Source organism: Amphibalanus amphitrite, unplaced genomic scaffold, assembly GCF_019059575.1.
Source record: "Amphibalanus amphitrite isolate SeventyFive unplaced genomic scaffold, NRLGWU_Aamphi_draft 001250F_arrow, whole genome shotgun sequence".
NCBI classification, from domain to species: Eukaryota; Metazoa; Arthropoda; class Thecostraca; order Balanomorpha; family Balanidae; genus Amphibalanus; species Amphibalanus amphitrite.
Genome location: NW_024882743.1, coordinates 34,369 through 60,227, shown reverse-complemented (window position 1 = coordinate 60,227; position 25,859 = coordinate 34,369). Strand labels below are relative to the sequence as shown.

The 25,859-nt window shown below is 49.5% G+C and overlaps 2 protein-coding genes across 2 annotated transcripts in view; one reads left to right on the top strand and one right to left on the bottom strand.

The window, feature by feature from the left end:
- The window catches only part of LOC122371500, a 43,767-nt gene extending 29,554 nt beyond the window's left edge, over nt 1–14,213 (top strand). The window contains exon 4 of the mRNA XM_043347877.1: nt 10,732–14,213. Coding sequence (XP_043203812.1) covers nt 10,732–12,283 — 1,552 coding nt within the window. The 3' untranslated portion in view covers nt 12,284–14,213. The remainder of the gene's footprint in view (nt 1–10,731) is intronic.
- Nucleotides 14,214–17,956: 3,743 nt separating this feature from the next.
- On the bottom strand, nt 17,957–19,669 carry LOC122371495 (neuromedin-K receptor-like). Its single transcript, XM_043347866.1, has one exon. It carries the CDS (start codon nt 19,661–19,663, stop codon nt 17,957–17,959), a length of 1,707 nt encoding a protein of 568 aa, XP_043203801.1. The 5' UTR covers nt 19,664–19,669.
- Between the last annotated feature and the right edge of the window lie 6,190 nt (nt 19,670–25,859).

Below are 25,859 nucleotides of genomic sequence, written 5' to 3'. Positions count from 1 at the left end.
TCTACGTTTTAAGGCCAAGCCAATATTTGCATTGGTAGAAAATGCCAGTCGAAACAAATGCATTTCATGTTCCTAAACATATTTTGATTCGTAAAGTATTCATTCTACAGTCTTTCTATATATCCTTGCATGTAGATCACAACTGACAACACGACACTAAAATGATATTTTATTTAAGGGATCGTCTGTCAAGAACTTTTATCCCTAAATGACAATCTCGTGATGACTCTGTATGGCCAAAGCCCGCATTTTAATTGGTCTTGTCATCTCCCAGTTCCGGTACTCCATCGACGTACTCTGATTTTCAAATTGGTCTAATACCTCGGCCTAGAACTTCCATGGGATCCCGTTCTTGTGCTGCCGGAAAATCTCTAAGATAGAGACCCTCGTTCTCGCCATACCGGAACTTCTAAGATAGGGACCACCGATGTTGGCTTGACTCGCTTGTGATGAGGAAAGAAGAGGCCGAGCCTTACACAAACAATCGTATCCGATTTTGTAGGATCTTTTGATACGGTGTAATAAAAAAAGTAACTTGTATGATTACAATGCAACGTTCAATATAGATTATAGGTGGGATATGTGTATGTACGAAGGACCAGTAAACGCAGTCACATCATACGGAACAATAGTTATAGGTACCAGTGTGCAAATGACGCTAGATTACTGGCTTCCCCATTGTTTGACGGTTCTATGTGATGCAGAAGTGCTCGCAATATACTGGATTGCATTACTGCTCGCTGAACAAAGTATTAAATATGGAATTATTGTACTGGGACATTATAAGTATTTAGGAACCAATTCTTCGACACCAGTAATGCGTATATTGATTCGGTAGCTTTCGGAAGCTTCTGCTCCCTTCGTCAGCCGTGCTTTAAAATGCATTGAAATACAAGACAATACGTCTCAAACGTCTCAAACACCTACCAAAATACATACCACCACGATGAAAAGTTGTAGCCGTACGTCTAAAGCACAGATGCACAAAATAATCATACGAATACACCATAACTGAGCGTGAGCACACATTACATGAAAGAAACCGATATTTGAAAGTTACCTCACACTGACTTCTCTTTTGACCAACATTCCATAACACATATTAATGAACTAAGACGTAATCGTCCGTAACATTCGTGCCAAACTTTCGGCAGTCATCGTAAGTTCATGATCGTAACAACCGAGATCGAGACAATTAATCGGAGGTAGTCCGCAGACGCACAAGCTCGCATATTCGCTCTAATAATCACATACAACACCCGCACATATTTTTCAACACTTCTAAACTAAGTGTGCCTATAATAGCTCACTCAGACTCCCTGGAATTCGCCCTATACACGCAGTGCCCTGTACATGTCCGGCACCTCCCACCCGGGTAAGATATTGATGCTGTTCTGTCTGTCTACCCTGGAAATATAAAACCCCTCCTTCACCTTTCGTTTACCCCAGTTCGTCTCATAGTCCAAAATTTTAACCCTCGCCGGCCGAGGGGGGGGGGGCGGGTGCCGCCCCCCCCCATAGGGTTTTTTCGCGATAGCTCCGAACACGCTGGCGATAGAGAGCTGAAACTTGGCATACCTGACCTTTGACCCAAGCCGGATCTTTTGACACCAACCACATTTTTGGGTCAGGTCAGGTCACTGACCTATGACGTCATAAGTGAACCTCTGCACGGTCTTCAGATGTCGCAACTTCGCAACGCCCTCACTGCCAGAGGAGATGTCACAGGGAAATGAAACTTACAGGATCTAGTATCCATTATGAGTCCCACAACTTGTATATCTCGGATTTTTCCTAAAGGTCATATGAGGTCAGGTCATTTTCGTGACCTCACCATTATAAGTCAATGGGGAAAAATGAAAACTGCTATTCTGGCGCCGGGAACGATCTCCAACTATATCAAGCACACAGAATCGTGATTTGATGCACTCTTGCAAGGTTAGATGCGTCACTTTTGCAATGTTGACCTTGCGTGACGTCATTTATGACGTCATCAAGGTCATATTAGTTTTTCGTCAATAACTCTTGATCAAATTGAGCTAGCGAGTCGGGAAAGCCACCAATGGAATCAGGAAGGTCTGCCGAATCGAATGATATGCGACATGATCTCTTTCGACCAACTTCGTGACCTGGGGGTGCTGACCTGACCTTGACCCAGCCAGCAATTCGCTTGGGCTGAACTGTGGCAAGCGTCGGGCAGCTTGGGCTTAGCTTGGGTTTGCCCACTTTGATCAAAACCAATGTATTTTTTACTAGGGCTGAGCTGGGGCATGCCGCAGCTATGCCCACGTGCGGATAGCAGTAGCTCAGCCCGACATCTGCCCGCGCATCCAAAACAGGCTTAACTTGGGCGGAGCGCGGGCTGATCAAGCTGGCTGTGTCCTTCGGCTAACTGGAGTAAAGCCGGAGCTTAGCCATACTTGTTCGGCTGTTCGCGCATGCGCAGTTCTGCGCCAATCATGTGCAGCGTTTGTGACAGTCTGTGCGCTGTGCGACGAAACGACACACCGGTGTTGGGGCATTTGGTGGTTGATGTTTGGGCGCGTGTGACAGCGCGAAGAAGGGATAGTGCTCACTGCTCTTATCAAGTGGACTGGCATGGAGTCTTACGGTAGGTAAGTGTATTGAATGGTGCGCTTGATCGTATGTAAACGTCATGATTTTGACTGAGTTTGACGCCATCAAACATGAAGCTGAATAGCTGTTCAGCCTGGCGACTTATACCCTCGCTCAGAAAAGCTGCATTCCGTGCCTTTATATCTTTGTGAAATACCAGCACTTCTGACTCAGGAAAATGAAATACAAAACACAAATATTTATCTACTTATCACCGAGCACGCTCATTCTCTGTCCGCATTTAAAATCAAATGAACATTTTATACGGATCAATGCGAAGTGTTTTTACAGTATTAATGCATCAATAAGTTATTTTTCAAGCAAACATGCAATGTAAATTAAACCAATTAATCTCTTTTTCAGGTACGTACCATTAGAGCAAATGGTTCCAAAAAAATGGAATAGTTATACAAACCAGGACCGGGTGGACGCCGCAGTTGCCCTCGCCAAGTGGTTTAGCGGAAACTGCCTGCTTATAATTAAGTAGGTATACCTACATATACGGAAACTGCGCCGAAAGCTGGCCGACCACCTACTGCAGATGTGTGTGTGTGGAGGAGCCAGACGCCTCCAAAGCTCCCATTCACCAGAGTGAAGTTCCTTATAAACGATTGTTTGCTTATTGCTTTATGTCTTATGAGCGATTACTTGCTGTCCTTACTTTATGCTTTCAGTTGAGTGTTTAACTAAGTATTATGAACGGGGAGGGAGGCTAGCGGGCCTTGTGATTGTTTTATAGTTTTGATGGCGTTTTTTCATGACTCATGCCATATTACTGCTGCAGTTTGCAGTCCACTGTTTCATGTATTTGTGTTTCATTTGACGTGTCTGTAGTCGCTTGAAATATATATTCAATCAAAGTCAACCACTACTTTCCTTTTGTAATGCTCGAGCCTCGATGACCGGTTAACAGAGCAGATGAGTGACCGTAACAATTTTAAATATGCATTGAAACCGCACAACCTGCTGAAAGTGCATTGGCTGCTCCTTGCTACTTGATCCAGTGTGAAGCAAAAGCAAGATGAAGTCAAGTCGAGACTTGAGAAAACAGGAGCCATCACTCGAGCCGAACCCGAGCAAAGCCACAGCAGTTTGCAATGTATAAACCCCATTCACTTCTATGGCTTAAGTCGGGATAGACAGGGCACACAGAGTGGGCTTGCCGGAGTTCAGCCCGCTCGGGCCCAGAGTAATCTCCATTATATAAATGGATTCACTGCTCGGGCTTAAATCGGGCTATCGCCAATCGTCGCTCAACTAGGGCTAAACTACGGCTGTCCGGAGCTCGCAGAGCGGGCATACCTCCGGCAGAGCATGGGCTTTAGTCGGCGTATTTGTGTCATACGCCGACTTTAGCCCAAGCCCTAGCCGACTTTAGCCCGACTAAAAATCTCGGGCAATCCGCACTTGAGCCTGCTTGGGCCCGGATCAAAATTGCTGGCTGGGGACCTGAGGTCAACACCCCAAGTTGACCTGACCCGGACAAAAAGTATATCATTCGACGCGCCTGAGCAAGGCGAACACGATGCTGCCAAAATCGGCGCTCTGCGGCCGTTTTTTTGCGAAGTTATTCACCAAAAACTGAACCGTACCTTGGGGCACTTGACCTGACCTCAGAGGTCACCGGTTGACCTAGGACCTTAAAATCGGGTACCAACCTCTGCGTCTCGTAACGGCGCACACGCTCGTTTTTTTCCGCGACGCGCTAGCTCCACCAGGGGCGAAACGGCGAGGGGGGGTCGTACCCGCCCCCCCCCCCTCGGCCGGCGCGTATGTAGAAAACCAATAGGTCCGGCGAGGGTTAACTTCGTCCCACATGATAGAGTGCCCTGTTTCTAATATATGCCTCGATATCCCTGAATGGTCTCGGTTCCCGTTTGCTATAGCTCGCTTGTGTTCTGACTCCCTCGTCCTCAGCTTTCTCCCGGTTTCCCCTACATAAACTTTTCCGCACTGGCACTTATACTGATAGACCAGCCCAGCCTTCTCTTTGATCCCTAATTTGTCCTTGGGTTTGACGAGCCTAGCACTAAGGTTCGCTGCAGGTTTCGTGCTGACCTTCGCGTAGGGTCGGAGGACGCGCGTGACCTGTTCACTCACCCCCTGGATGTAAGGGATGCTTACATAAACCCGTTTGTCCTCCTCCTGTTCCCTGCCTACCCGTTCAGAACCACCACCCTCACCCATGCGTAGTCGTTCTCTATTTTTTACCCGCCTGTGGATACGGCGCACCATTCGCTTTGGGTAGTGGTTCTTCACCAGTGCCCGTTCTATCTTCCCTGTCTCGCGTTCCTCGTCCTCAGGTGTTGTCGTGAGTCGTGATGCCCGTGTGAAAAGTGTCTGTGGGACTGATGCCTTGTGCTGTGAGCTGTGGTGTGATTCATAGTGAAGGTATTTGTCCGTATGAGTTGCTTTCCTGAACACCTCGGTCTTCATGGTCCCCCCTCCCAGTCTATATACCTTTACATCCAAAAAAAGGTAAGGATCCCTCCTTTTCCTCCTCGAGCGTGAATTCAATCCTCTCGTGCTGAGCGTTGAGGTGGTCGAGTAGTTCATCTACCTGATCTTTCTTTAAGATCACGAACGTGTCATCTACGTAGCGTCTCCACAGTTTCACTGGGTGTGGAAACGACTGGAGTGCACTGGATTCGAACGATTCCATGAACAAGTTGGCCACCACAACGCTCACTGGACTCCCCATAGCCGTGCCCCACTTTTGCTTAAAGAACTTTCCGTTAACCCTAAAGTAAGTAGTACCCAAACAGAGTCGTAACAATTTTATGATATCCTCGACCTCCAGTGCTGTTTCCGCTCTTACCTTGCTTTCCTCATCCAAAAACTCTTCTTCGAGTCTCTGGCGTGCTACTTCACATGCTGCCTCTGTCGGTACCGATGTGAACAGCGCTTTGACGTCAAAAGAAACCATGGTCTCATCGTCACTGAGCGTAACATCTCGTAAACTCTCTTTGAAACTCGCCGTGTCCTTGACATGATGTTCAGACTTGCCTACCAGAGGAGATAATATGCTAGCTAAATGTTTGGACAGCTGGTACGTTACACTGCCTATGCTAGACACGATGGGACGTAGCGGAACGCCCTGCTTGTGCACCTTCGGTAGCCCATAAAGCAATGGCGGAGTCGGGTCCGACGGGTACAGTTTTAGATACGTTTTTCTGTCCAATTTGCCCTGTTGTTCTAAGTCCTTTAGCGCCCCCCTTACCTCTCGTGTGTACCTACCGGTTGGGTCCCTATCCAGTTCAGTGTACGTGTCGTGATCCCCTATTAGTGTTTCTAACCTACTTTGATACTGCTCACAGGTCATCACACATACAGATCTACCCTTATCTGCAGGTAAAATCATAATATCTTGCCTATCTTGTAGGTCACGTAACGCTTTCCACTCCCCCTTACTGAGATTTTTGCTTTGCGGGGGACGGAAGGAATTGAGAGCTTTGGTGACCTCGAATCTAAGCCTATTCGCTACATCCGGTGTTACATCGTCTGAACGGCACACACTTTCGACCGCCGAAACAAAATCCGCGACTGGAACGCTTGTCGGCGTCGGTACAAAATTGAGCCCTTTACGTAGCACACTGACCTCATCGTCACTTATTGTTGTATGTGATTATTAGAGCGAATATGCGAGCTTGTGCGTCTGCGATTGTAAAACGATTACGAACTTACGACTACCTCCGATTAATTGTCTCGATCTCGGTTGTTACGATCATGAACTTACGATGACTGCCGAAAGTTTGGCACGAATGTTACGGACGATTACGTCTTAGTTCATTAATATGTGTTATGGAATGTTGGTCAAAAGAGAAGTCAGTGTGAGGTAACTTTCAAATATTGGTTTCTTTCATGTAATGTGTGCTCACGCTCAGTTATGGTGTATTCGTATGATTATTTTGTGCATCTGTGCTTTAGACGTACGGCTACAACTTTTCCTCGTGGTGGTATGTATTTTGGTAGGTGTTTGAGACGTTTGAGACGTATTGTCTTGTATTTCAATGCATTTTAAAGCACGGCTGACGAAGGGAGCAGAAGCTTCCGAAAGCTACCGAATCAATATACGCATTACTGGTGTCGAAGAATTGGTTCCTAAATACTGAACAAAGTATTCAAATCAAAATTGTCCACTCACCGCATGAATAACACATTTATTTTACGTGTAGCTGCTTTGTAATCTCAAACAAGTCGTGTTGTAATAGTCTTCATTTTGGAACTTTCTTCTCTCATTTGTCTTTTATTCTAACTGTGGTTGAGCTCGTAAACTATTATCCTGCCGGGAATAAATTCCGTTGTGTTGGTTTATTTTATTTTCCGGACACGCTCACTGCTTTGAAGTTTTACTGCCGTCGACTTGGACGGTGGCTGTGTGAGGGTGGTCGTCTGAGCTATGATGCTGTCGTCTCGGAGAGTTGTACTTACAAACAGTTCAGGGGGATCACCCTCCCCCTACGCTCCTGCCCTCTGTTGTGCCCGGAGGGAGACGTCAGACTGAGGCACGTGCGCAGGTAGACCTCTGACCGAGCTCTCTTTGTGGAGCCGCGCGGGGAAATGCCGCGGTATAAAAACTGTCCGGGGATGGGCTGACGGGGCTGAGGATCACGGAGTCCGCCTGGACAGTCGGTTTGAGGATTATACCGAAACCAGATGAAAGCGGTTTTAAATGCAAGGACTTCTGTAACAGACATGTTTCTGGCGTTCCACGTACTTAACTAAAGTCCTGCCAATTCGCCCCATCAAGCCAATGATAATAGCTAACGGCTTTTTTTTAATTCAATATTTTAGTTGCAAAGTTTAAATATTTTATGGGCAACCTGCCCAACTGCAACTACCAAAGTATTTGCAGAATGCAATGTGATTTGTGAGCGGAATAGGCATAAGTCTTGCTTGCGTCATAGGATGGGATGTAGCAGCGAGGAACCTAACCTAACCTAACCTATATAGCCACGGAGACAAACTATTGTAGGAACTAAGAACAGTCTTGAAATCCAAGCTGTCTTTCTCTAAGCTTAGCTCACCGAACAGCGCCTATTCCAAACTTACCATGAAGGATGCATGTAGTCAGTTTCACACTCCACAAAACTCAACTCGTGATGTGGTGGCTTTTGCAGCAGTCCCCGTGGGCGAGGCGTCCCCTGAGTCCCTGACGGCACGTGTTCCTATCGACCGGCACAGCTCGCCCAGGCACAGGCCTGCAGAGGTCCGAGCTACTCTCGGGAATGCGGTTCGGACTAGGTGCTCAAAAGATGCAAGTCAATTGAAATATTAAGTAATGTCAATGATCTATTCGCTTATGGTCAGATATGGATGCTATTTGAAAGCGGGAATTCAGCATTTAGGTGCTGATATTATTGATATTTCATGGCCATGCAAATGTCTAGTTGAGTATTTGTAGTACACTCTCTCCTTTCCACTAGGCTCTGATTGCTACCTCTGCAATCTGCATATTGTGTGATTAATAATGATCATACATACGGGCTAAATCGGTCAAATCCAGTCAGTCTGTTGCACCAGCCTGGTGTAGGTGTATTGCAACGGCAGTAGGTAACCGGGATGTCCAGCACTCGAAACGACAGTGACCAAAACCTGACCTTTACTTCTGCCGAGCGATATAACGTTACTATTGCTCCGAAAGACTTATGTGGACTAGTGATACCGCCCTGGTAACATATTCATTGCGTCGAGTAGATTTAGAGAAAAGTTAACGGTCTCCATTCAGTGCGCAGGTGGGGTAAATCTTTCATGACGACTTAGAAAGTTGATCATGATTCATGATGAACCATGGACTTTTACAAAAACATGTACACGTGATCATCAAATGTTAACTTTGATATGATGTGGTGCATCAGACATGTCCGCTAATGCCTGTGAAAGATTCATGTTCAGTCTAAACGGTTACTGAAATATCTTATTCTTATCACACTGAGGCATTTACACATATATGATGGAGGCTGGCTGATATGTTTGGATTTTTTATCCATTAGGAAAGAACAATTTAAAACACGCAACACCTATTTCAACGTTCACTTCTCACATATGGAGAAGTGCCCCTGTCACATACGGTTTTCTAAGCTCATATGATATGCAATCGCTATTACCAACCGTGATATCCCCTTCGATTTAGAATCAGTCGTTTCAACCACGGGATACATTTCGGAATTATCTCGCTGTGCGATATGTCAGACTCGGGATGCAGCTGATATGACTGTCTGCAGTCCACGGACAATGTAGTGACCCACTGACAATACTATTGCTGGATCAGTATCGGCTAGGATGGCTTGAGAACGGCAATACAGGAATGGAACCCGTTTCACCGAGCTCGTACAAATCTGACCGGTGCTGCAGCTATGCCATATGACGGTGGAATTTAGCCGTTTGCAGCTCCAGTCGATGGAATTCGTTCCATGCATTATATTGTAGGAGCAGACTGACATCATGAAGAGACAATGCAATACGGCTGCAAATTACTGTAATGTCTGCGCGAACGTGCTAAAAGTAACGATGCTGGCACGAATATTGATCATGCACGCTTGCAATGCATGTAAGTTACGTGCACTGCGTAGTGTATTCCGTATCAATATGTCCACGAAATAATGTCGAGCTCATGATGAGTTGATGAGGGCTGGACCGGCTGGTGTCCACATCTGTGTTATTAATGTACAGCCACAGTGGTGGTGTTCGCAACTGTCCTGGAATAACTCGTTTTGTATTGATCACACTCCTGTAAATTAAATGAATACAATGTCGCTGTTTAGTAGTTAAAAGGAAACGTATCCTATCTTTGAATTTGTTTGTTTGTTTGTTTTGTTGGGTTAGGCCCTTTCGGTCCAATGAGACCATTTCAGAGCCGGGAGGATGATAGGATATAGGGAGAGACATTGGTCTGGGCAGGCACCCTAGTGAGTCGCCGGGGCTGAGCCCGTCCAGAGGACAGGCCACCCAGCCCCAAGGCACTCACTGCACCCGGCTACGGGGTGCGCTCCCTCGGGAGCAGCGGTGCCGCTCCAAGGGAGCAGCCCGCATGAGATAAAGTTGCCTGTCCAGCCCGGAGGGGGTTGCGGCGTGGAGGAGAAGGATTTCTGTATCCTGAGGATAGAAGCACGGAACGGTGTATCTTTGAATTTTAATTTCAAAATGAGGTGGCGACTGGCGTCGTTTTACAGGCTGCTACCAAACGCAGATTCGAGGATGTTTTTTTTCAGTTCACTGGGTCTTGACGACTCACACCGCCGCGCATTGCGCTGTGGTCATGATGGATCAAAACCGCTGTTATCCAATCGTCAACCATGTGCTCTGCTTGCAGCCCGTGCTATACACACAACTCTGCTACTCGACATTGCCGCGCTCCTGCCTTTCACTTAGTAAGCTGCCTGACACTAATAGTAGCTTGATGTCTCTCAGAACTGTCCTACTTCGTACGCCAGATGGCTTTCTCTGATGTAGTTCTTTCGTTGTCGCTACGTCAAATGAGAATTTCTCGTAAATCGTTTGGCGGATAGCTCTTCCAGTCTACCACATGCCCTGTCTGACGGTTTACGAAACTATGGCTGCATTGACATGAAGGCATCTTTGGTAACCAGGTTACATGCCTGACCCGTACCTCAGTTGGTACTAGAGCATTGGACTAACGGTGGGGAAAGCCCGGGTTCGAGTCGTTCCGGCGCTCGGAATATTGAGAGTGAGACTCCTGACGGGATGGTCTGCAGTTGGTGGGAGGACCTGCGGCCAATTAAGTTCGGTTGAGGATAGCAGACCGCGGTTAGCTTTGATGTGCACGCTTCACATTGACTTGTAAATTCTCCCGTTACCCGGCTTTGTCCGATCGGATGGCGGGGGTCGAGGCCTACGCAACAAGCTCTACTTAGTGTGCGCTTGGGCTCTGTCAATCCGTGCATTCAAACATTCAAGCTTATTCTATAAAAAAGATTTGTTCACTGGGTATTTCAGCGTGGCGTAGTTTTCATCTGATGTAGTGCGGCTTGCCTCTGTTTTGTTTAGTAGTTGCCCTAGTGTTGCTAGTTCCTCCCTAAGGTAGTGTGGGACGTAGTTCTGGCTGCGCCCTCTGCTGGTAGCCTGTAGTGACGTAGTTGCCTTTCTGCTCGCCAGGTGGCCGGGCACCAGTCTGCTCGTAGTGCACGGCTGGCGCGCGCTCAACGAGTGCGTCTGGGTGGGTCAGCTCGACTCCGTGGAGGAGGAAAGCAGTGAGGAGGACGAGCAGGAGGACGACGACATGGACGAGGCCGAACTGGACCCGGTGCGCCGCCAGTGGCGAGAGTTCCTCAAACACCACCGGCCGCCGGGCCGCGGGGCCCCGGGGGTGTCCGTCCGGCCGCCGCAGGCACCGCGCAGGACCGAGAACACCCTGGAGGTAACGCCGACCACGGCGACTCGCGCCCAAGAAGCTCGTCTGATGCCGACTCTCCCAGAAGAGCCGACGGCGGAACACGCTGGGAGAGTTGTTTGGAGGACGTCAGAAACATCCGAGAGGACACAGGGCTCCAGTTCTCCGACAGTAACCCCGGAACAGGCTGGCGAGTCTGTGAGGATGGTGTCCTCAGCACCGGAGAGGGTGCATGGTGCGAGGACCTCCTCTGCACCAGTGGCGGCGCACCAGGCGGGAGACTCGGGCTGGAGATCACCCTCCATAACAGAGAGGGCGCCGACCGGGAGACCCTCGGGAATAGTGCTGGAGCAGCCGGAAAGGGGCGGCTGGAGGGCGCCAGAGAGGTCTCAGAGCGGGACACCCAACCCGGTGAAAACGTCTTACGCCGAAACACAGCTGGTCCAGAGGGACGAGGAGATCGAGGAGATTGAGGAGAAGCTGCGAGATGACGACGAAGAGGAGAACGAGACTGCTCCCTCCGCTCACGGCCACGACAGTACGGCGCCGTCCCCGTACTCGTCTGTGGGGCCCGCGCAGCAGAACCCCAGAGAAGGCAACCGGCCGGTGGCAGCGAAGGAGTTCTACACACCTCTCACGAACGCCGTCATTGAGCGCAAAATCCAGGAGTCGACCAGGAGGAGGAGGAGACGACGACAGGCGATTGTCATTAATCAGACGTCGACGGTGGCGCCGGAGCCCGAGGAAGGCACTACTGAGTCTCCCATGGCGGGCCGGCTCATCCCGCTCACCTACAACGGCCACCGGGGACGCGTCAACCAGACGATGCCGCAGAAGGAGACCTCGCACAGCGAGATGGTGTCGTCCTTCTCCAGCAGCGAGGAGGCGCTGCTCAGCTGCGAAGGGGTCATCGTCAACCAGCCGCTGCGCGCGTCGGCGGTCTGCTCGGGAGGCGGCGACTCGGCCTCCGACCAGCTGACCGTGCAGGTTATCGGCGACGACTACTACTACCTGGTCTTCTCCAGCGAGAACGAGATGCTGCCCGTCGACGTCTTCTTCGACGTGATGCTGGAGAAGACGGTGTACGACGTGCGTACGGCGGACCGGCTGTGCTTCAACAGCACCTCGTGCACGGTACCGCTGAGTTTCTGGTCGGGCGACAGCGTGGTGCTCGAGTACCCGGTCGGTAAGAACGCCAGCGAGGCGGTCTGGAGCGAACACTACGCGGTCAGGTCGAGCTGCCATTCGCGCGGCTGGATCGTAGCCGTGTTCATCGTGGCTGCACTCTGCTCGCTGTTCGTCTGCGCCTTCTGCTGAGTGCCGTGCGCTGTGTAGCGTCAAAAGGTGCTCACTCCACACTGCGGACCGGGTAGGGGAGGGGTGCTTAGTTTGTTGACATAAGAGCTGTTGTGATTAAGGCGGGCGTTGGGCGTCTGACAATGGGATAAATAGTGTTTTATGGCGCGAGCCAATGACATGCCTGAATGTTCTATCAAACTGTGAGCAGTCATCGATATATTTACCTGGACAATAATGTGTGCAGATGTTTATTATATGTATATGTGTAGTATCTAGGCAGTGATTTGACTTCTTGTACTCAAAGAGGTATATTTATTTTCAGTTATCTTTTTGAGGGACCAAAGCGACAGTGCCCATGACAACTATTCCCTGTTGTATGAAAGTAGAAGAAATGACACATAGTCGTATCCAAGGCCGTATATAGGAGGTAGAACGGTTAGCCGTTTGTTTACATCGGTGACCTTGACAGATGACGTCAGCGGGTATCTACCAATCTTCGCTAATATTTATCTTCGAGGATTGTATCCTCTAAGGCAGTTTGACATTAACCTTTAGGCTCCCTTAGAGCCTAAACAAGAAAATTTACAGCACAGCAAAGTCTTAAAAATCGACAAAACCTTGACACCCCATGACGTCATCTGTCTCCTGAGCCCTCCCTATGTGGCAGCATAGAACCGTAACCCCCTGGTCGTATCGATTGTTTTGACTGTTGACATAATAAGCGTTTTGTTCGACAAATATGTAGATTTTCACATGAAACTTTTCGCGACATTGGCTCTTATTTCCATCGCCTACGTCTTTTTTCTCATTGAGACGCGCGAAATGAATGCTGATTTGACCTTAAAGGTCAACATGAAAATTTGACCAAAAGCGAGGGTCATGATTTGACTGGAAAAGATCATGCTGCATATTAGTCAAACCGTTTTGTTACAAGGAATTCGCCCAATGTGCAAAAGGTTCTGTCGTAGCGTAGCCGACGCTTAATCGCCGAACATGACCAAATGCTTTTTAGGTTAGGTCACGAGTGTATATAGTTTTCCAATTCACGATTCAAGATTGACATTAGCCTTAAATGGAGTTCGAGGATTTGAAGCTTATATGAAAAAGCGACTTTGCATTTCTACCATTTACTTCTTCTATAGAGGTTTAAAATTGACCTGACATTAGGCTATATACATTAAAAGGTTATTAGTTTCATGCACCCTGTAACAATAAAATCGTTAAAAAATTTCTTTTTACGTTTGCAAAAATATGCAAACGTAAGTGTGCCAAACTCCGCGTCACGACAGCGCCGCCATTTTTCTTATTGTTTTGATATTCGTAGCAAAAAAAAAAATGCAAGACATCACATGTTTGAATAAAGATCTATTTGAATTGACCATATTTTGGCGCACAATGGAGCTTGTGCTCTTTGGCTTTGATGAGTTTGTCATGAATGCTATCCTAACCAGTTTAACATTTGTCTTGTTCAGCACTTAAGTTTCGCTGCGCTTGTCTTTGAAGCATTGTTAACTTTTGAGTGATGGACACTGGGCATTATGTATGGGTGCTGTTTGTGACGGATATACATATTTGTCATGTATGGATAGGCGTATGTGTGCAATGTGCGTACAGTGTAAGCATGCATATTGCACTTGCATGTGAGCATGCATATACTTGCATGCAAGCTTGTGTCAACGTTTCTTAAAACTACGTAAGAAAGTGTCTGTGACCCCATGGACCGTGAGTCTATGTTATGTTAATATGTTATGTTCGCAGGTTTCCCTTAAACGGATCGTTGGTTTCCGTGTTCAGTTTAATCCCTTCATGGTCGTATGGTCCTGGCTGTCATCCTTTGTCGAGCGAGTCGTCAGTGTCGTACGCCCGTCATTGCTGGGGTAATTTTCCGGACGATATCTCAGCAAACTGACCCTGAGAACTTTAAAATAAAGAATTTAAGTAAGCCGTGTGGAGTAGTCTGGGGAGGTTGCTGGCACTGCAGTGGGAGAGTAGGGCGAGCCTTTGCACTTTCCCCAAAGGCTAGAATGACTGAGGTGCGGGTGCGTGCAGCTGACGGAATGAGTTGGTTAATAATCAATAATCGAAATGTAGAAATTGTATTTGATGAGTTATACACGCGATTAAGGTTTCAAATGAATCAAGCTCCCTTTGTCGGACGTATTTGCCAGTTGTTGCTGCTCTTCGGGTCCTGGTTGTGTTTTTAGATCAAGCACAAAGTTTGACGTCACGCTAACGTGTCTGATGTGGCCAGCCACTTCGTTGTCATTCTGCTCACCACTCTTGCGAAAGGTTCAAAAGGTTCGCAACGTGGAAGCGCACAGATGCCTCTCAAAGTTTCCCGTAAACGTCCAGAGTGGTAACTAGGGGGCGTCCGCCGCAGCTGGAGTAAGACGTCGTCTGAAACAGACCCTGTCTCCAACCGCTCGGTGCAGTACGAGTGAAAAGTTCCGTGTTACTAGGACCGAGCAAGGCGTAATAAACATAAATCGTCAAACTTGCCGGGGCCATTTCTCTCAGCCGTGCCGAGCTCGCGGCGGAGTGGGGACCGATATCGGATTGGTCCGGTGGCCCCGGCTCGTTTCTGACGGCGGGTGGCGCCGACTCGGAGTCCGGAGATGAGACGACTGTCTGCTGTCGGGTGTGAGCTCTGACCCCAGTGAGACCGGCACAGACCGGTGACCGTGACATGACCGTGACCGGTGACGTCATCACAGACCAATTACCGGACTATTTCCAATACCGGCGTCATAGGGCCCACCGACCAGTGTCATATGGGCGGCCACACGCCTTTAAGCATTACGCTAAGACAGATGCGATATTGGATTTTAGACACCGCGGGCAGCGCAACCGGCACGTTTTAGTGAAAGCCCCGACCATACTTGCCAGCTGGTGCTGTTTAAATGTGTTGAATGCACTTTTAACATATTAAAGAAACGACATGGTAAAGCTAGACATGTATTTTTGTTCATAGGCAATACTTTCAACATGTTTGAATCTCTTACAAGCATATCACCCTATCAGTCTCACTTTTAAGACATATCAGCCAATTAAAACGCCACATGAAATACTTTTCGTGACACCAGACACATCGTTCATAATTATGCATATTTTGTTTTAATGACAGACTGAAGAGATAGGAAATGGTAGCACTAGTGCACGGATAAAATGTGCAATGTTATCTGGGACAATGCACAATGCACATTTCAATTAAAGCTGTACAAGGATATAAGAGAAAAATGAAAATGTAGCGCGGTATCTACTAAATTAATAAAATGACCGAATAGGTACAGCCAAAAACAATGTGGGACACTGAACCAACTAAATGAGACCCCCCCCCCCCTCCCATCAAATCCCCTCAAACTAAACAACGTGCTTTCTTTACGAATACTTAGGCGACAATGCTTTACAAAAATGTGAAATAAGAGTGACTAGAAAAGTTTGTCACCGAAAGTTTGTGAACGCACAATTTACGAAACACCTTATTTACAAAATACGCATCTAGCGTTTCAATGCAGCATTGTTACACCGTCTAAAAAACATCGCACGTCTAATGACGTACCTACACATAAACTCCGAACGTAGTCCTTTGCGTCTCGCATGCACGGCCCTATCACAGAATGTCGAAAATGAATGCAAAACAAGTCATTGCAAAGGCTCAGATCCGTGGGAAGGGCATCATTTCCGATCGCTCTGTGCTGACGCCCTCTTGCCTTTGATGAGCCATAATGGTGTGAATTTGAAGAGCAAGTTTGGACCAGCCTGGCACACAAGATGCAAAGAATTGTGCTTGTTTAAAAACAGAAAAAATGGTCGATGTTTCTAACGTCCATTTTGGGATTGACCTCATTTTCACATCTCTCTCTCTCTCTCTCTCTCTCTCTCTCTCTCTCTCTCTCTCTCTCTCTCTCTCTCTCTCTCTCTCTCTCTCTCTCTCTCTCTCTCTCTCTCTCTCTCTCTCTCTCTCTCTCTCTCTCTCCCATTTTCTCCCTCTCTCTCTTTCTTTCTCTATTTCTCTTTCACTTTTCTATCCCAGATCCCTCTCTTTTCTCTCTCACTCTTACCTGAAACGTACACATGGGTGATACTTAAAAGAATTAAATTACATTGGAGCTGCTATGCATGCGTATTTGGTAATGAAAATATTTTAAAACACTGGCCTAAATATACAACGTCGATGAAGAGGTGACAAAGCAAGTAATACATTCCTCGAAGCACATGTGTGGCCACTCCAAAGCAATAGAACTTTGTCGAAGTTTTGCTGCCTATTCCATATTCGTAGCACAAACTCGCTGACATATGCAAACACTTATACACAGGGCAAGTAGGTAAATTCCTCATTTTATGACAACGAATATGTTCACAACAAGTAAACTATTTACAATCTGAAAAACGTGTGTATCTGCTGCACAGCCAACGCCTGAAACACAATATCGCAACATACTGCCGACGTTAACCAAATAACAATCAACAGACGGCAGCACATACCTGCTGTCTAAGAAAAAAACAACAAATACACAATGTAAAGCACCCTTAACTACAATATACACATATCGCATCAGAAATACGGAATGCTGCGACTTGACAATCGCACACCAAGCGTGGGCAAAGTAGCGACTAAAAACGGCTTAACAAATCGGTGACAGTGACCATCAGACAGTTAGCGGCTGAATATCTACATGCTAGGCAAGTCACGCAGACCGGATATAAGAAAGTTAACTGAACCAGCTCAGGTGTTCGACAGGAATTCACAAATTTTGATTCAGCAAAGGAGCACACCGGACTGAGCTCAGATTGGATTTATATGTGCATTAGGTATAGGATAAACATGAACAAATAATTATTAAAACTGTATATACCATGCTGCGCTTTAAATCAGCACTAAACAGATGTGATGCAACACTCAGGTCATACTTGAAGAGGCTTAACGATCTCCATATGCTTATCAATTGCGCTTGTTAATCAGTTGTCTCTTAAAGCACATAAATCTGGAAAGATGACAGCGAACTTGGTTTCTTGGCACACTGTACCTATTCAGCACGCCATTTAATCGCGAAGCCTGGCTGAGCACGCTCGTATTTTCCCGATTCCTCATTTACACGAAACTGTGAGCATTATTTGATCGCTGGGGACATGTTTACATACAACACACATATCGGAACCACATTGCGAGTCGCTGGCGATGACAGAAGGGCAGGCCGACTGACGCGGCAAATGAGTCTGATGAGAGGTCACGCCACTCCCGCCCCGCGGTGTCATGTCACCGTGGAATGTGCGGAGGGAGGAGGAGCTCTGCCACCGACCTGTCACACGGGTGGCCTCCTGACGGGCTCTAGTGTCACAGACGGCGGCACGATGGAGATGTTTAGAGTCTCTGCACTGACTCGACCCACTAAACTGACTGTTCGCGATTGCTCGTCACTTTCAGGGGCCTCCAGAACACACACCATGTGACCGACTGGGTCGTCAATCTGAGGCTACCGTTCGTCCTCTCAGATCGACCGGCTCTGCACTGCACTGACGTCACTACATAGTAACCGACACCGCCACGTGCGCAGCCGCCTCTTGAGTTATTCAGCTGCAGCTTCCCGGGACTCACCGCTTTGAGCCTGCGGCACGAGCCTCTTCAGGGCGGCGCTGAGAGCGGCAGGCCACCAAGGGCCAGGTTTCGGTACGGGTCAGGTGACACTCAGCTCAGACCGATCGTCGGGAGCGGGTGGATGAGTTTCGCCGGCTGGGCGACCTCCGCGTCCGGCCGGGGTCGCCCAGCGCGAAGCTGGTCTCGCGGAGCCTGCGCCCGCCGCTGCTGCCTCCGCCGCCGTCCCCGTTGAGCACCTGTTTCCGGAGCAGGCCCGTCAGCTGGCCGCGGTACACCCGCTCCGAGACCGGCTGCACCATGTCACTGTCCTCCGGCTCCCTGTCGGCGCCGCCAGTCGCAGCGGCGGGCGTCTCGCCGCCGGCGAATATACTGACGTTGAACTGGTCTGTGGAGGGAATCGGCTCGGTCCGGCCGCCGCGCACCGTCCCGTTTCCTTCCTTCTTGCGGTAGACGATCTCGATGTTGCGGCAGATGACGTCGTACGCGTCTGCCTTGCCCTGCTCGCAGAGGCGCGGCAGCAGTGGGAAGCCGCTCTCGCGCGGCTCTCCCGGGGAGTCTGGCGCGGCGGCCAGCGGCTCCGGCTCGGTGGACACGCGGCCCGACGCCAGCAGCGAGGCCAGCACGCGCCGGCTGCGGATCTCCACGTAGCCGTTGAGTGTGACCTCGTGCTGCCGACCGGGCGCCTGGCGGCGCACAGAGTCGGCGCGCAGGCTGCTCGACATGGTGTTGGGCGTCGAGTCGCCGCCGCGCCGCCGTGACGTCTGCACCAGGATGCCGTTGATTTCAATGGCTGGATGCACCTTGGATGATCGGCGCGCCAGGCACTTGAACCAGGAGAGCGCGCCGGCGCGGAAGTGTTCGTTGAGCCAGCAGTAGATGAACGGGTTGTAGCAGACGTTGGACATCGCCAGCCAGTGGCAGAAGAAGAACAGCGTCGAGTTGTGCCGCGTCGGACTGGTGCTCTGGCTGAAATCGACGATCAGATGGTAGAGATTGAGCGGCATCCAGCAGATAGCGAAGAGAACCACGACCACCATCAGCATCTTGATGGTCTTGCGCTTGGCGCGCGCCTGGTAGACCATCTGCTCCTCGGTGGCGGCTCCGAGCACCACGCGGCTCCACACCTTGCGCGTGATGATGGAGTAGGCCACGCCAGTGATGGTCAGCGGCACGTAGTACTGCGTCAGGCTGGTCAGCAGCGTCAGCCACTTGCGGAAGTCGCGCGACGGACGCGGGTAGCGCGTCTGGCAGCGCGAGAGCGCGCGGAACGTGAACACGGTCACCACCTCGTTGTAGACGGCGTGCGGCAGCGAGATGACGGCCGCCAGCAGCCAGATGACGGCGATGATGGCGGCACCCTGTCGCGGCCCCAGTCGCGGCTTCAGGGGCTTGACAATCACCTGGTAGCGGTCGAGCGCGATGGCCACCATGGTGAAGGCGCTGACGTAGACGGCGCACACCTGCACGTACGGCACCACGCTGCACATGAAGCCGCCGAACGGCCAGTCGTCCAGCAGCACGCGGCTGATGTTGAAGGGGATGTTGAGGCACGTCATGAGCACGTCGGACACGGCCAGGTTGGTAATGAACGTGTTGGTGACCGTGTGCAGCCGCTTGTTGCGCACCACCACCTGGCAGACGAGCAGGTTGCCGAACAGCGACACCAGGATGATGGCCGAGTAGGCCAGGATCACCACGCCCGTGCGGCTCGCCTCGCCGCGGCTGTCGATCAGGTCCGAGAAGTCGAGCGGCTCGTCGCCGCTGCCGTTGCCGACGGTGCCGTTGACGAACATGCGGAACATGCGCTCGAGCGCTGCTCGCGGCAGCGGCGTGGTGTTGGTGGTGCGCGCCGTCTGCAGCGGACCGGCCGACTTCAGCAGGTTCCGCAGACGGTTGTATAGCTCGCTGTCCTCAGCCACCGCGGCGCTGGCCGTGTCTGAACACATTAGTCCCGCGATCATCGCCAGCAACGTGACCACCACTAACGGCGGGCCCGTCCCGATAGGCATGATTGTCTCGTTTTTTTCGCGTTGTATCTGCAGTCACTCGTGCAGTGTCACCGCTCACTTACACGATTTCTCACAACCGGAGTCCCGGTCGGCCTTGTCACTGCCCTCGGCTGTTTCAGTTTCGCCGGGCTGCCTGTGTCACTGCCGAAGGAGCTCGCCAAGACTCGAGGTACGACGCACCGGGCCGAGCGCCGTCCGCGACTGGCCGTGGCCGGCCGCCGTATCGGCTCGCGCGACGATGACCGCCGACGCGTCGGCGGCGACGTTGGTGACGTCACTTCCGGAGCGGTGGCGGCGGCCGGACCTGGAACAGGGGTGGGCGGTCAGCGGTCGGTGGCGGTCCGCCGGTCACACTGGGCTGACCTCTCAGTCACGAGTCACGCGGGGCTGGCACGGACAAGGCAGTGGCGCTGGGGACACTGGGGCCAGGGGTCTGCGGTGTCAGCATTCACGGACCAAAGAAGGACAGAGAACACTCGCTGGATCTATGGATGATACTGACGTCCCCTTTACCCAGGCCCGTCGCCCTCCTGTCGTCCACGGTGGCGTTGCTAATGTCACACTATATCACAGTGTAATGTGTCGCAGCAGCATATTAGGAGCAGCTCATTGAAATTCAGACAGCAGCTGCTCTCGCCTGGCTGCGTCGGCCGGCGGTACTCAGCGGCACGCGTCAGGTCACGCATCACTTCCGAGAGGCTCATTTCGCCAGGGGTTACGAGTGAGTAACTCCATCAGTAGGTCACGTGCCTCTGTCAGCGTCTGCAATGGTCGACTTCTTCGCCGTCAAACACAGTCATATTCTCCTTTAAGGTAAACGACATAACACCCGGGACCCGGGTCTCGCATTCAAGTGTCTATATAATATTTTATTTGAGTCAATAGTGATGAAAAACTTACGAGTTACGAGTGCTGGATTTCGCATTATTTTGATTTGCAGGTGCAGGGGGCACTTTATTCACCGGTGTTTCTTTGGTAGGTATGTTTAATGGGCATTGATGGTTGGATGTATTTGATATCGTTTTTTAAGACATGGTTTTTCCCTAAGATGCAGCCCACGGCTTTAAATCATTATTGACCAGTCTAGCACATATGCTTATAGCACAACTTAACAGGCCAGAAAACATTTCATTTATCCCTCCCAGAAACTTTTGGCTATGAAAATAGTTCCACCGACACCAGCTAAGGCAATATGCAGATCAAGCCCGTTTAGCAAGTTATATTTTCTGGCGGAAATTAGAAGACAAAAATATCGTCACTGCTTTCGAAATTATTTATCCACTCCGAAAACGAATCCTATGAAACTTTTAATCAACTTTTAATGAGACGATGGTAAAATATTTATATAATTAAATCCGCTTAACCATAGCCATTTCATTATCTTTCACTCTTATAAAAATGATTGTATTGCTACGCTTTATAGCATCCCAACTTTTTTGATGGTTTGATTTCCTCTGGAGGTCGTCAAATGAAAGAAAAAATAATGTAGTTTGTCACGTCCCAGCAGATTTCCATCAAATAGGAGTAGATCCTTGGATGCCACTTTGCATAGTAGGTGTATGCCATTCATTGCATTGGCTAGGAACGATGCTCTGGAGTTACTGTCAGGTATATACAATGTAGGTAGGGAAAATGAACAATATCGCAGTGCAGAGTACCGTACATAGGGCAATGATTTTCGCATTAAAACTATGAGGTGGATCAGTTTTTAACTGCAAATTTACATGCTGATATTCCCAAATAGCACCTATGATACCTTTCTGAGCTATATGATTAGAGAGCACTATATTTCTCATTCATTGTTTGCAAATTTATGTTTATGTTATCGTATCTGGTATATTACTCTGCCTTATTGCCGACTATCAGATGTTGATATACAGGCGTAGGTGATTAGATTCCTGCATCATATCTAGCGTTTTATTCGCCGCGCCATGAAATTATTCTCTACCGTATAATGGGCCGGGCGTTTGGCGTCGGGTTTCATCAGTGGCGGTCTCAATCGATGACAAATCGCCGCATTAGCTCTGCGTCATCGACTGCGATCCAGGTCAGCAGTAATCCGCCGTCGTCCGGGCCGCCGACGACCGCGGCATCTGCCGATGGCCGCGCGGCGACTGATTTTGTACCGCCCGCCGCCGCCGGCCCCGATCGGGCACGTATCGGCCGTCTGTTAGGGTAGGCGGGGCAGACCGGTCGGCTCGGGGGGTGGCGGGGTGACCGAGGGTGTTGGGTTCGTCTGCTGGGCGGCGGCAGCGCAGCCAGCGGCTGTAACCGGAGACTGATCGCCATCCCGAGTCGCGGATCTGCTCGGCTATTCGTTCCCGTCTCGCGCAGCTGCCCCTCCGCCCCGCAAAGCTCGCCGCCCGCCGCTATTCCCGTCTCTCCGACTATGCGGCTGCGACGACGTCCTGTGTCGCTGCCTCACGCCTCACTGCCTCGTGCGCCGCGCTCCGGTCGCTCCTCTGGCCCCTAGCACCATCAATATTTGTGTAACAAATTCGTCTGTCGCGCGGCGGCGAGCCAGGCGCGCGTCCGATTGAGTGCCCGCGTCACGACCGCCTCCGAGCCGAATTGTGACGCTTATGCCGCGGCGGTGACGTTTCCGACGAGTGGCTGGCAGCGGGCGTCGGCGCTGTCACCACTGGGCGGCATTTTTCGGCTGCCACGTCAATTAGAGCGCGCCCGACACCGCCGCCGCAGCTACCACCCCGCTGGCGTTCCTCCCTGCCAGAGGGGAGGGTCATCTCAGGGCGGTGGCCCCGACATCACGGGTGCCGGTGGTTCGCGAGCATGAGTGAAAAGTTTCCGCACAAAATATGGTAGGCTGGCCGATTAATTCGTATGCGATTGCTCGATCCTGAGGACGATACTGGAAGAAAAAAAGATGGAATAGTGGGTTCATTTTTGCTATTGAAAGTTCATCGAGATGGCGATTGGCACGGAAGTTTGCATGCCGTAGATGTCCTGAATAAAACATGGTAGCCGGTCTACCAACTGATTTACAACAAACAGTGAACTACTTCCACTCATTTTTACATCAGTCAGCAATTTGTGGAAATAAATGCAACCAAACAAACAGTACAAGAGGCATAACAGCAAATGCAAGACTACTTACAGACAGACCTTAAGGAGAAAACGCATGCATATGGCAGCGGACTCTAGGCTCGGAATCCAGATAGCTGCCAATTTTCTGTGATTGGATTGTGGAGGATCCATTAGAGGTCGCTGTGGCTGGTGATCTGCGCCCTGAATTGCGACATTTGAGACGCGGAGGCCTCGATCGGCCGGCGTCGTTTGGCAGCCGGCTCGAGGCGTTCTTTTAGGACGGAACGCAGTAAAGCCGCGGATGCGTACGGCGCTGCGCTCTTTTCTGTCTTGTTCGAACATCAATTACGATTGGGTCGACAAATATTTCGGCGGAGTTGCATAACCAATGGTAAGTTGTAGACATTACATTGCCAATTTCATATTGGCGGCATTCGTTTTTGTTATGCCCTGACTCCTGAGTGGAATAATTTGCTTAACCAGAAAACGTGAGGAGTTTTTTTGTCATTTAGACTAAAGTCCATGTGCATGAAGAGACTCTTTCAGGCACCGAATAATATTTACCTTCAGTTCGGTTAGTTTAGTCAATAGTCAGTCTGCACGTAATTCCATTTATTATTAAATAGAATGTCATTTCAGGCAGTGATGACGGGCTGCCGTCTGTCGACGCGTGTCCTCACTGATTTGTTCTGCAATCAATGCAGCGGCGGCTGGCGCCCAGTGTTTGTGCTGGCGCTCCATCGGGCCAATGACGTCATTTCACGTGCGAGCTCGCTTCATTTCGACCCGCCGAGTCTGCGGCGTCACGCCTGCCACGTGACGTGTCGCGCCAGAATGACCGCGTTCACCCGTGTTCCCATCCAGACAGCTGGAAAACATCGATTAGCATAGATGTCCAGTTAGTCATTGAACCGATGCCATTTCTGAGAGCAGCGACCATGCTTGGCAGCATTGAGACTCATTTCCATGCATTCTTGGGTTTCATTATGAAAATGTAATTATCATGGATAATGCGTTTTACTTCCTGGAATTTCTCTGAGCTATTTTACGCCTCGCTGCTCCCTCACTAGTTATCTACTTCCGTTATTAAAATCACCTCAGTAAAGCAGGGTCGGTCGAAAATATAACCCAGGGAAATACCGGACTGTCTGGCCATACTATAACGGACATTCATTCATAGTTGCAGGCCTGTCCTTGAAATCCCACCAGCCGGCGTCCTACCAGACCAGCCCCGAACTACACAGACGACACCCGCGCGCCAGACGGCTTGCAGTAATATTTGGGTCGGCACTGTGCGCCGGCCAGGGCCAGGGGCTCTTCCGGGCCTGTTTATCGTCCGGCCAGACGATGTCGCCGTCGACCGTCGAGCGACAGATCCCCGTCGGCCGACGACCAGAGACGACGTCGGCCGACGACCAGAGACGACGGTGTCCGCGCTGGCTCCGCGGCCGGCAGCGATGTCTGCATATATAGGAAGTGTCCGCTGAGCTGTCGTGCGAGGGTGGGATGGCGGAACGCAGGTACAGTTCACCGGAGAAGTGCCACCGCCGAAAGGTGACCCGACGCCAGCGGCAGGGATCACTTCACATGACACAGCTTTCCAGAAACAGTAGAATGGTAGTTAGCTATGCATTTCCGATGTTGGAATGTGGGGAGTGCACAGTATGCTGTCTTCATTTTGTATCAAGCAATCATCTTATCAGATTGGCATATATACAGGCCTTAGCGTTACAACTGACATGGGTAGGTATATGAAACAAACAACTCAAAAGCAATGACACTTAAAGCAAATTGAATAAAACACCATAAGTTGGCTGTTTTGAAATGTTAGTTTTGGAAGCGAAGCCAGTGCCGTTTCTGGCAATGGACGCTAAACAATGTTGATAGTGTTGATCTCTCAACGTGCCTTAATGAACAACCTTGAATGAGGAAACCATCTATATGACAGCATTACTGTAAGCAGTCGGCCCGGCCTACGTGTCAGGTGATTCATGTGTGTTTCTCAAATAAATTCAAAAATAAAAAAGGGCGCATTATGTTGAACTAAATGCTGTTCAGAAGCGACGAATATCAATTCACAGATAATAAACAAATAAAGTTTCAAATTGCTCAGGTGGATATAACGATTTCTTATGTTGACTTAAATGTCACACCCTGCGTCAAGATTAATCAACGTGGTCAAGTATAATAATGAAGCTTTGTATAAATGCTTGGAAGCGCGGAAACCACAAGCCCATTAATAACCGTTCTCACAGTTGGCCTCATTCAGGTATGTCGCTCGAGACATGCTGCGTGGTAAATGAACCCTGACCGTGACGGTTGCGCTCCATGAAGCCAAGGCTCGCCAATTTATTTTATCCCTGTCAAGCACATGTTTTAATAAGATTGCACCTCACTGTGCCGAGCTGTCGTCGTTTTGGTCGATACGATTACTCTCCAAATAAATAAACCAAAAACATGATACGGCTACAGAACGTTTCATCAAAGGAAGAGCATCAGCAGTGGAAATTTATCGGAAGTATAGGTAGGTATATACCTACCTACCTGCTAATAAGGCAGTGGTCCGCTGTATTACCTTCTCATAGATAATAAATTCTGGCCGCCTCTTTCACCCTTTGCTGAATTATCTATTCAGTGAAAGGTATGAATGCAATTATGGAAATAATTGAAGTTGATGAACAGGAATTTAAGTGATGTGCACCATGACAAGTGAAATGTTGCTATTTCATTTACGTTGCTATGCTAATGTGTTGTTGCAAATTCATTTTGAACTTTCCATGTAATTTATATCCTGCGCTTGATATACTGCGCTTGATCCTGTGGGCTTCACTTACACGAAAGATAGTGGCTGATTCATTTTCTTACACTAAGAAATGAAAAGATATCGTTCCATTAGTTTTTTTTTAAGTAGATAAGACAAGAAAACAAAAAAACTCAGTGATGA

Bases quoted from the DNA above. Each gene is read 5' to 3' on its own strand.
- LOC122371495 (XM_043347866.1), bottom strand. From the start codon at position 19,663: ATGTTCCGCATGTTCGTCAACGGCACCGTCGGCAACGGCAGCGGCGAC.